The following is a 12,738-nucleotide window of genomic DNA, read 5'->3' as shown; positions in this document are numbered from 1 at the left end:
AGGGTTCCTAAAACCCTAATTTTGCCACCATTTTTCCCTCCACCTTTACTTGTCGTCCAAGTTACCTTAAGTAGCTAAAATTTTGTTACAAATTTGCATAAATTCACCACTATATAAACCCCTCTCCACCATCATAATTTTCACAATCCTTGAAGCAATTAGCTTAAACCCTAGCCACTTATTCTTTTTCCTCTTAGCCGTCAGCCTAAATCTCAAAATCTCTCCGCAAAATCCTTTCCTTGTCGCAAAACCCTAGAATCTATAAATTAAACACTTCTTATAGAGAAGTCCCTCATCGATTACTTTGTTGACAAGTCTCTATTCAAAACCTAGCCTAAGGAGTCAAAGAAAGTGTAAACTCGAAATTATATAGGGTGTTTCTATATATTTTTACCACCTTTTTACTTAATAAATATGTTAATATTGAGTAATTGTTATTAAAATAAGTGGATTTTACTTAATTAGTAATATTGGGCTTGAATTTATAAAGTACATAAAATTGTGCTTAATTACATGATTTTTTTAACATATTTTATATTATTTCATTTTAATTTATTAATATGTGATTTTTCACTATAAAGGAGGACTATTGAAGATGTGATTAATATGAATGAAATATGGACATGCATAAATCAATTCATGTGGATCGCAAGACCATGAAAATTGGGTCATGAGGTTGACAATTTGACCTTGTAAAAGATGTGGTAAAAGATGGAAATATCTGCTAAATTATTTGACTGAGAAACCGTCCAGTAAGGGTGACTTAAAGCTCAGTTTAGGCACAAGTAGATGGCTTCCCAAAAGTAAGCTTAGGGGTATTTAATTGAAGGTACTTACAGTTAGAAAATAATTAGAAATCATCCCAACTACTTTGTTGTTGAAACTGTCCACCCTATGTCTATTAGTAGCCTTGGATTGAATTCAAATTGAGAAGACTAAGTCATCCCCTTCTCCTTGAAATATGGTCGGCCATGCATGGTAGAAAAAGAAGGAATTTTGAATCTAATTTTAGCTAACTCTACCTTTTACCTTCACCTATAAATACCATGCACCTATCCTTCATCCCTTCAATCATCCCTCACATCCCTTAATTCATTCATTCACTAGCATTCTATCATTTCCCCTTTTGTTATCTTCTCCCCTTGCATAGTTGTCCATCTCCTTTCCATTCTTTAGCCAACAAAAGCTTTGTCAAGAGATTTCTTTGGCTAGCCACCTTAGGAAACCCTTAGAAAAAGGAGTATAAAGTAGAACGGAGGAACACATCAGTCTAAAAAGATCCAAAAGGATACTAAACTGAATTAGAGTTTACTCCTTCTCCTTATTATTTAATTTACTTATGTTTGCTATGAGTTTATTATTTTTGATATGAACGATGATATTTTAATTCCTATTTGTTAGGATGTTTATGTTAATTCAATTAGATTTATGAGATTCATGTTTAACATGTTTGTGCCTCAATTGATCATGTTTTCAATTAAAATCAAGATGTATTTCATTCATACGTGATTGGGTGCATTCGGATTAGTTGAGCGATCTTAACCAGACGACGGCTAGTGGACCCATAATTGAAAAGTGCAATGCTCAATTTAGATCATTAAACTGAACTAAATTAGAGGTTCATAATATCTTTAGTTAGCTCTATTATCTTGCATAGTTTTTAGGTTTATGTGATTAAACTGTAGCAAATGTAAATGTCCTTGTGACCTTGCATAAATACTAAGAATCCCTTAGTTTAATATGATTAGTAAACTGCATATTTCACTAAGTAAAAGACCCGAGAGGACTTAATTTGGTTCCCAAACTCATGAAAGATCGAGTTTCCATGGAATATTTTTTGAATATTGTTAAGCATGATGGAAATGAAATGATTTGATTAATATGATTATCCTAGTGATAAGGCGTTGCTTATCGAAACAACGAACCTTGAAGGATTGCGGATCTAGGATTATAGCAACATCCTTTCTGTAGCATAAACAACACATAAACAAAACAAAAGAAAGGGAACAAAATTCAACATATAAAAAAAATTGGAGACGAAAAACTCGAAAGAACCTGCACAATAGACTATGCAAACCCGAATCGAATATGTTTCACGTCGAAGGACTTGGACCCTCTAGATAGCAATCTAGGAACCCTAAGTATCAATGAAGTTTTGACACGACAAACTAAGTCTGAAATGTGAAAAGAAAGTTCAATGAAGAACCGAAATTGAGAGAAAATTCTCACAAGTATTTGTTTAATAAAAATCATCTAACCAGATAACATTGTTTGAACATCTATTTATAAGTACAAGGAAGGGGTTGTCGAATTTGAATTAGTGGCTGTAAATAAAGAATTCAAATTTGAATATGAAGGAGTTATATCCTCTCTTGGCGCCATCAAATACCAGCCACACATTGAATATGTGTGAAACGTTTGAAATTCAAACATTTGAACTCTTGTTGTTATCCAAAACGTTTGAAATTCAAACATTTGAACTCTTGTTCTTATCCCTTTGAATTTGGCGTCATATGTAGTGAAGAGGGCTGATTTCGGCCACACATGCACACACATGTGTCAAGGCTGTTACGTGTGTGCTGTACATACTGGGATGCCACCTAGGCTGCCACATGTGTATGGGACACTCCCCGACACGTAGGACACCTTCCAGCTACATCTGCACTTCTTAGCTAGAGTTGAGCTGGTGGAGCTGAAATTGAGCTAGCTGGAAATGTACTGAGCTGAAATGAGCTGGAAACGAACTTTCAGAACTATTTCGAGCTGAGAGGAGCTGCACGCACATATTTGAGCTTCAACCGAGCTAGAAATGAGGCCTTAAGCTGCTGTCCATTATTGTACCTATATCAAAACATATCAAACTTCCATCAAAGTCTTGTAAATTTAATGGAAATCACAATTACAAGCTGGAACACTTACAATTCTTATTCTTTAACACACTTACAATTTAGAAACAACTTAGAAACAATACAAATACTATCAACCCAATTGCAGAAACGTACTTAGCATAACATATACATATTTAAACGCATGAACTAGTAATATAACTGAGATATGTCACATATCAGCATGCAACATGTTATAAAGCCTATGTTCAAAGGCATGAACATGATGGAATGAATCTGGAATCGTTGCACAAGTAAGGAACATGACTTCCCTGAATTTCTTTGCCATCGAACGGGTAATAGGTCCTAATGGTAAGACCTCCAGATCGGTTTGCTTTGTTGGCGTAAATGTGCTCACATCATTCCCCCCTTCTTGAAAAGGATTTGTCCTCAAATCTGTAGAATCATCATAAGGGGTTAAATCAGAAACTTTAAATGTGGCACTCACATTGTATTCTCCCGGCAAGTCTAACTTGTAGGCATTGTCATTCACTTTCTCCAACACCTGAAAAGGACCATCTCCTCGCGGTAACAGCTTGGACCGCCTTCGGGCTGGAAAACGTTTCTTTCGGAAATGAACCCATACCCAATCACCAACATCGAAGGTGACTCGTTTTCTGCCCTTATTTGCATGCTTTTCGTACTGCTGAGTCCTTCGTTCGAGGTTCTCCTTAACCTGTTGATGCAATTTCTTCACGTATTCCGCTTTTGCTTTACCGTCCCTATTCATCACCTGTTCTTGTGGCAAAGGCAACATATCTAGAGGCGTAATAGGATTAAAGCCATAAACAACCTCAAAAGGTGACATCTTAGTAGCAGAATGTACAGCATGGTTATAAGCGAATTCAACATGTGGCAAACAATCTTCCCAAGTTTTGACGTTCTTTTTAATGATGGAACGAAGTAAAGTAGATAAAACTCTATTAACAACCTCAGTTTGTCCATCAGTCTGGGGATGACAAGTAGTAGAAAACATAAGTTTTGTATCTAATTTGCTCCAAAGAGTCCTCCAGAAATGACTCAAAAACTTCACATCCCTGTCAGAAACAATCGACCTAGGGATACCATGTAATCGTACAACATCTCTAAAGAACAAGTTAGCCACATTAACAGCATCATCAGTCTTATGGCATGAAATGAAATGTGCCATCTTCGAGAACCTATCAACCACAACAAATATGCTATCCCTACCTGTTCTAGTTCGAGGCAATCCCAAAACAAAGTCCATTGAAATATCCGTCCAAGGGGATTCAGGAATAGATAAAGGTAAGTACATACCATGTGGTGAAACCTTCGATTTTGCTTTCCGACAAGTCATACAACGTTCACAATACCTTTCAACGTCCCTGCGCATCTTAGGCCAAAAAAGATGCTCTTTTAAGGTGTGTAACGTTTTAGTGACCCCAAAATGACCCATCAATCCACCTTCATGTGCTTCACGGATTAGTATATCATGCATTGAACCTTGTGGAATGCATATCCTATTTTCTTTGAAAAGATATCCATCTTGCCTGTAGAATTTTCCATCTGCTCCTTTCTCACAAGCATTATACTTATCTCTAAAATCAGGATCTTCAGAATATAATTCTCTAATATATGCAAATCCGATCAAATGTGAATCAAGGTAACTCAAAAGGGTATATCTACGTGATAATGCATCAGCAACGACATTGTCTTTTCCCTTTTTGTAACGAATGACATAAGGAAAAGATTCCAAAAATTCAACCCATTTAGTATGCTGTTTATTCAATTTATGCTGTCTTGTAATATACCGCAAAGCCTCATGGTCAGTGTGGATGACAAACTATTTAGGCAACAAATAATGTTGCCACGTCTCCAAAGCCCGGATCAGTGCGTACATATCTTTGTCATAAACAGGATAATTCAACGTTGCTCCGCTAAGTTTCTCACTGAAATATGCAACGGGCCTATTTTCCTGTGACAAAACAGCACCTATACCAACTTCAAAAGCATCACATTCAATTTCAAACATTTTATCAAAATCAGGTAATGCTAAAACAGGGGCTTTTGTAAAATAATCTTTTATTTTTAAAAAGGCATCTTCTTGTTCTTTATCCCAAGAGAAGACGGATTCTTCTTTATAATCCTGGTTAAGGGAGCGGTAATAGAACTGAATTGGGGAACAAACCGATGGTAAAAACTGGCTAAACCATGAAATGATCTAACCTGACTAATGGATGTCGGTCGTGGCCAATTTTGAATCGCCTTTATCTTTTCAGGATCAACCTCAACTCCCTGAGAACTAACAATATAACCAAGAAATGTAAGTTTGTTAGTAGAAAACACACATTTCTCCATGTTACCGAACAATTTCTCTTCTCGCAAAGTCTGCAAAATAGCTCGTAAATGTTCTATATGATCCTGCAAAGTCTTGCTATAAATTAGTATGTCATCAAAGTATACAACACAAAATTTTCCTATAAAAGATCGCAGAACATGATTCATTAATCTCATAAATGTACTAGGTGCAGTCGTTAATCCAAATGGCATCACTAACCATTCGTACAAACCTAGCTTTGTTTTGAAAGCTGTCTTCCACTCGTCGCCTTCTTTCATGCGAATCTCGTGATATCCACTCTTCAAATCAATTTTGGAGAAGATAGTCGCTCCACATAATTCATCCAGCATGTCATCGAGTCGAGGAATGGGGTGTCGATACTTGATTGTGATTTGATTTACTGCTCAACAATCAACACACATCCTCCAAGTCCCATCTTTCTTAGGTACCAATAGCACTGGTACGGCGCACGGGCTTAAACTCTCTCGAATGTAACCTTTATCCAACAACTCTAAAATCTATCTTTGAAGTTCCTTTGTCTCTTTGGGGTTACTTCGATAGGCTGGTCTATTTGGAATTGTGGCTCCAGGAATGAAATCAATCTGGTGCTCAATGCCACGAAGAGGGGGTAAACCCTTGGGTGTTTCATCCGGAAACACATATTGAAATTCCTGCAAAAGAGATGAAATGGAAGTAGGCAAAACATTAGAAGTTTCAGACAATAAACAAGAATCTTTAAACAACAAAATGAGCAAAGATTGTTGAGAGGAAAGACATTTCCTGATTTCTTTGCTACTTGCATACACATTCATCTTGTTTTTCCCACGAACTTCTTCAGTATTCTTTCGCAATCTCTCCTGATCTTCTTGCACTTGACTCGGTGTCAAAGGTGCTAAGATGAACTTCTTTCCTTTGTGCATAAAAGAATATCTGTTTGTAAAACCATCATGCGTTGTCCTCTTATCAAACTGCCACGGACGACCTAATAGCAAATGGCTCGTATCCATTGAAACGACATCGCAAAGTACTTCATCCTTGTACTTTCCAATGGCAAACGGAACTAACACCTGCTTGTTTACTTTAATCTCTCGTCCATTATTCGGCCACTGCAATTTATAGGGATTGGGATGCTTTGTCGTCTTCAGTCCTAACTTTTCAACCATCACGGAACTAGCAACATTAGTGCAACTACCACCATCGATAATTACAACACATACCTTGTCATTGACGAGACATCTTGTATGAAAGATGTTCTCTCACTGCTGTTCTTCTTGAGTTGGTTGAGTGTTCAAACTTCTCTTGATAACAAGTGCTTCACCGGTTGCAAATGTCTGCACATTGTCATCATCTTCATCAACATCTACTGTATGGAGTTCTGGCTCTTCTTCTTCTGTCTCAGACTCAATCTCGCCACTCTCTAATAGTATCATGGTCCTCCGATTTGGACATTGACTGGCAATATGTCCTCTACCAAGGCACTTAAAGCACAAAATGTCTCTTGAACGTTCTGGTTGCATTTGTTGTTTCCCACGCCCAACATCAACAACTGGAGCCTTGGGTTTGCTCGTTTCACCCTTTTCTTTGATTTGGAATAGTGTTTGCTTCCTGAAATTGTTAGGAGTACCCAAAGGATTGGAAAATGATTTAAATGGAGTATTACCTCTATTAGAAGACTTTTTACGTTGCTGTCTTTCAACTTTAATCGCCATATGCACCATGTCCTCCAACTCAACACAATGCTGCAACTCAACAACGTTAGAAATTTCAGAATTTAATCCTGCAAGGAATCGTGCCATAGTAGCCTCTCGATCCTCAACAATGTTGGCTCGTATCATGGACACCTTTATTTCCTTGTAGTAGTCTTCTACACTCCCATTTCCATGTTTTATCGATTGTAATTTCTGGAATAAATCACGATGATAGTGAGAAGGAACAAATTTCTTGCGCATGATTTGCTTCATTTCTGCCCAAGTTCTCACTGGACCTTCACCGGTACGTCTTCGACTTATCAATAATTGATCCCACCAGATCAAAGTGTAGTCTGTGAATTCCATCACAGCAAAACGAACCTTCTTCTATTCTAAGTAATTATAACACTCGGAAACATGTTCTACCCTGCTTTCCCAAGCAAGATATGCATCAGGATCTGTTCGTCCCTGAAAAGAAGGTATAGCAACTTTTATGTTAGAAATATTATCATCAACTGCACATCCTGATCGTTGATTCACCCTTGGTGAATGTTCGACATCATTTTCATCATTCTATTCATTATGGACAGATTGGGAACCACCCCCATCGATCTTGTCCAAACGAGAATGTATAGGCTCTAATGCATTTTCTAACAGATGTTGCAAGGTGCGAGTAAGAGCCTGTATTTGCAAATCTGGTGGCTGATTTTCATCACAAATACGATCTTCTGATCCCGTCATACTTAAACAACACAAAGAATACTGATAAAAAGTTAAGTAAAACAAATAATAATAAAAGTCCTCACAGCACACTCACAAAACCTCTTGGTTTTCACTCCAAAGAACGGTGCACTCAAAATACACTCAGCGCTCGTGTTTCACTTGAGAGAATGCTTGAATGGCTTTTTTTTGTCTCCCCTTCTATCCTCACACGCTCAATGCCTTTTTCCACTCGATCACTCGCAATCAGTTCTTTAGGGAACTAACCCGATCCTTCGGACTTATTAATTGTGTCAAACTTACAAGAGAAAGGGAAAAGAAAGAAAAAAAATAAAGGCTAAAGAAACAAATAGTTAAAGAAAGATATAGGACTGGCAAAGAAAGAAAAAAAGAAAAAAAATGAAGAAACGAGGATGACAACAAGAAAGAAAAAAAAACTCAACAACTTACTACAAAAGAAATGCTTACAATAATTCTATCACCGAATCAAACAAGAAAAGTTGTTTCGGATGATTTTCACGCAATTTAAGGTGTAATTTGAGCAGCTTCCAACATGTCACACACAATTCAACACTGTTCTTTCGTAATTTGCACAAAATGTCAAAAACTGATTTTATTATATATATTTTTTGAAATTTTTTTCTTTTTCTTTTAAACTTTGATATTCGAAATTTTTTTTGTTTTTTTTTAAACTTTGATCAATATATAATTTTTTTATTTTTTTGTTTGTTTTCTTTTGGTGCAGAACGTGCCAAAATCCAACCTAAGCTCTGATACCACTTGATAAGGCGTTGCTTATCGAAACAACGAACCTTGAAGGATTGCGGATCTAGGATTATAGCAACATCCTTTCTGCAGCATAAACAACACACAAACAAAACAAAAGAAAGGGAACAAAATTCAACATATAAAAAAAATAAAATTGTAGACGAAAAACTCGAAAGAACCTGCACAATAGACTATGCAAACCCGAATCGAATATGTTTCACGTCGAAGGACTTGGACCCTCTAGATAGCAATCTAGGAACCCTAAGTATCAAGGAAGTTTTGACACGACAAACTAAGTCTGAAATGTCAAAAGAAAGTTCAATGAAGAACCGAAATTGAGAGAAAATTCTCACAAGTATTTGTTTAATAAAAATTCTCACATTGTTTATAAGTACAAGGAAGAGGTTGTCGAATTTGAATTAGTGGCTGTAAATAAAGAATTCAAATTTGAATATGGAGGAGTTATATCCTCTCTTGGCGCCATCAAATACCAGCCACACATTGAATATGTGTGAAACGTTTGAAATTCAAACATTTGAACTCTTGTTCTTATCCAAAAACGTTTGAAATTCAAACATTTGAACTCTTGTTCTTATCCCTTTGAATTTGGCGTCATATGTAGAGAAGAGGGTTGATTTCGACCACACATGCACACACATGTGTCAAGGCTGTTACGTGTGTGCTGTACATACTGGGATGCCACCTAGGCTGCCACATGTGTATGGGATACTCCCCGATACGTAGGACACCTTCCAGCTACATTTGGACTTGTTAGCTAGAGTTGAGCTGGTGGAGCTGAAATTGAGCTAGTTGGAAATGTACTGAGCTAAAATAAGCTGGAAACGAACTTTCAGAACTATTTCGAGCTGAGAGGAGCTGCACGCACATATTTGAGCTTCAACCGAGCTAGAAATGAGGGCTTAAGCTGCTGTCCATTATTTTACCTATATCAAAACATATCAAACTTCCATCAAAGTCTTGTAAATTTAATGGAAATCACAATTACAAGCTGGAACACTTGCAATTCTTATTCTTTAACACACTTACAATTTAGAAACAACTTAGAAACAATACAAATACTATCAACCCAATTGCAGAAACGTACTTAGCATAACATATACATAGTTAAATGCATGAACTAGTAATATAATTGAGATATGTCACATATCAGCATGCAACATGTTATAAAGCCTATGTTCAAAGGCATGAACATGATGGAATGAATCTGGAATCGTTGCACAAGTAAGGAACAAGACTTCCCTGAATTTCTTTGCCTTAGAACGGGTAATAGGTCCTAATGGTAAGACCTCCGGATCCGTTTGCTTTGTTGGCGTAAATGTGCTCACATCACCTAGCCTATATTATCTTGATTTTTTTTTGTTGCTAAAGTCATTCATTCATACATTTAGATCATTTGCATAGGGATCAATCTTTGCATCTAGTGAATTTCACTTAGTTTAAACATCACCACTCAAATTATTGTGTTTTTAATTGTGAACTTATAATTTTACAATTAATCGATTAACATACACAGCCCTGTGGAGAAATAACTCATTTTTACTTATTACATTAACGACTGTGTATACTTGCACAAACCACGTTACAATCAGCCTTTATCCTACTATGGTTAATTAATTAGGAAACTAGGTTCGTTCATTTGAATTCATTATACTTTGTTCTTTATATTTGTTTGTTTATGTGTGTCGCAAATCAATGGGACCATCTATCAGCAAGGACAAAGGGAAAGTTCTGGGATCGTCACTTATTTGTGAACCATTATGTTATCCAAGAATTCAGGGTTTTTTAAAATTAAGTTCCAAGAGTTAGCCTTTCTAAATCTCAGTTTTGCTATTATGATTTTAAGATATGTTTTTATATTTGCTCCTTACATAAGCTTATGTTTTATGTTATGTTTCCAAAAGCATTTGTATAACCTAAGACATACATGCTATTTTATGCAAAGCTTTACAAGTACAAGTATTTTGTGCAAAGCTCTCAGAATGATGATCTTTGTGTTTTATAATTTTTTTTAAATGTGATAAGTTTTTAAGTATGTTGTATTTAATTAGCATGCCAAAGGATTGTGAGTACTCACTCTCAATTCATCAGGACATGTCGGTCTGATGGAGAGTGTTTAGCTTTATGCTACACTTATTGGACATGTTAAGGACTCTCTCAGTCACATGTGAAGTGTTATAAGGAGATCCTCTTGTCTAACAGAGAGATATGACAAGTACATGAATATGTTTTACGCTTTTCAACAAGAATAAGCCAATTATTGATTAGGATTTCAAACAAATTCAAGCGAAATTGTTTTACAACTCTGTATTATTTTTAACAAACAGGTATCTGCGAATTAGGTCACACACCTTTGTGGCGAGCCCATCCCACAGAATAGTACTTCTATACAAACTTCTATCTTAAACCGTGTTTTGAGCGTACTAGGTCAATTCCTATATATTCACTAAGTTCTCAAAGAACTCACCCACTCCTCTCTTACTTCACAGGTAAGTAGGTGGCATAGAAGGCGGTGGGGAGGTGAGTCATAACCTAACTTAATTTTATTTATGGTTCTACTGCATTGTGATAACCTACCTTAACTTTATGTTGTAAATTGTGATGTGTTGGAGGAAAGATTGGAAATTAAACGGAAAGTCACTTTGGTGGCTAATATGGCACCCCAAATTCGGGTCGTACAAACTCATTTGGGTTTGGGGTGTTATATTCACTTACCTCGTGACTTTCCTACCCTTAAATGTTTAGTAATCAACTTAAGGATTCTTGTCATTACCTCATAGCCCATAATGGCTTATACGCCAACTCTGGAGGAATCTTGATGGCAAGTATTAGTCTACCAATACATTGAAGAAATTTCCCTTTCCTATCACATTTACCCGCGTTAATATGCTTCTATCAATTTCACTTGCCTTTGCATTTTGGTGGATTCTCTTGTTAGTACTCATACCTGCGTTCTCTGATGCACCACACTCATTCTACCATGTTGCTCACTGCCTGAGTCCTACAGTGATTTCCCTTTTTGAGCCCCTATAGGCTTCCTAGATCGCAATCCTAATGAACTTCAAATGTTTTCATAGCCTAGCTATGGTCTTACACAATATGGTGTCATGTTTACTGTCCTAGTAGACTTCAAATGTTTCCATATCCCAGTTATGATTTTATATAATATAGTGTCATGTTTACTGTCCTGGCAAACTTCACATGTTGCAATAATCCAACTATGTTCTTACACAATAAGTTGTCATGATTATTGTCCTAACGGACTTCTGATTCTGAGGAATCAATAAACCTCTTCTAAAGAGTCGCCACAAAGGACTTATATATCATTTACATGGTGTCACCTCGAAGGACCAGTCAGTAGGCCATCGCCACAGTGTCGCTCTAACAAGCCAGTAGATAACCATTCCATGATGCCAGCAAGTTCCCTTAAATCCCCATTTCAGTCCGCCCATTCCTCTGTTATTCCAGTTTTTCCTATCTTCAACTAACATGCCAATGTAATTTCCTCCTTACTCCATATACAATAAACATGCATAATACACAAATCATTACAGTTATTCTATATTACACAGTACGCCATTAATTTCTTAGTCAATTCATAATCATTTAGCATTAAGCGTACACACTTACACGGTACTATCCATACTTAGCATGTTTAATTACTATTTCCATACACAACAATAGTTTCAAACAAACTCATATCAAACTCAAACACAGACCATGCATACAATGCAATATAATAATTACCCAAGGGCTGAGCACATAAACTAACCTGAACTCTTTCATCCTCATTAGCTTTGCTTTTCCAAATGCTTGAGCCTCCATCTTCTTGGCAACTAAACTCGAAAACCACATACTTGAACAATCTACTTCAAACATGAAGTCAGCCATCTCTTGGATGCTTGGCTATTTAAATCGAGGCATAGTGAAGGCAAATCCTTTCATCTAATATTATCTTACCCAAATCTTTTTGATCAAGTTTCCTTCTTAATCATTAAATTTCATTTCTTTACCTTCTCTGATTTTACTATCGGAATCTTGTTTTCCTTCCCTTCTTGGAAAACTTCTCAGTTTTCTCTTAATCCTTTAATATTCTCTCTTTCTTTTGCATCATTACAATGGTCAGAATTAAAAACAGTCACCATGTGGACAGAAGTAATCATGGCGGTTGTAATAAGAGAGGTCATAGGGGTTGTTCAGAGGGTGATAAGGCTGGGCCCAGTAATCACAAAGTACATGCCCTAGTGGAGAATCCATGTACAAGTGTTCAATAGCTTGGAAGGAGATGGTCAGACATCTGGGTGTCAGGGGAATACATGTGCCAAACTTCACGTATGAGTTCAGCAAAGTCCACAACAAG

At 36.6% G+C, this 12,738-nt stretch overlaps 1 protein-coding gene across 1 annotated transcript; it reads right to left on the bottom strand.

Annotated features, from left to right (window-relative positions):
* Positions 1–5,702: 5,702 nt before the first annotated feature.
* Positions 5,703–6,347, bottom strand: LOC128033969 (uncharacterized). The gene has a single exon (XM_052622467.1). It carries the CDS (start codon positions 6,345–6,347, stop codon positions 5,703–5,705), a length of 645 nt encoding a protein of 214 aa, XP_052478427.1.
* Between the last annotated feature and the right edge of the window lie 6,391 nt (positions 6,348–12,738).

This window comes from Gossypium raimondii, chromosome 10, assembly GCF_025698545.1.
Source record: "Gossypium raimondii isolate GPD5lz chromosome 10, ASM2569854v1, whole genome shotgun sequence".
Lineage (NCBI taxonomy): Eukaryota > Viridiplantae > Streptophyta > Magnoliopsida > Malvales > Malvaceae > Gossypium > Gossypium raimondii.
Note: the sequence above shows the minus strand (reverse complement) of the source record. Positions and strands in the feature narration are given on the sequence as shown.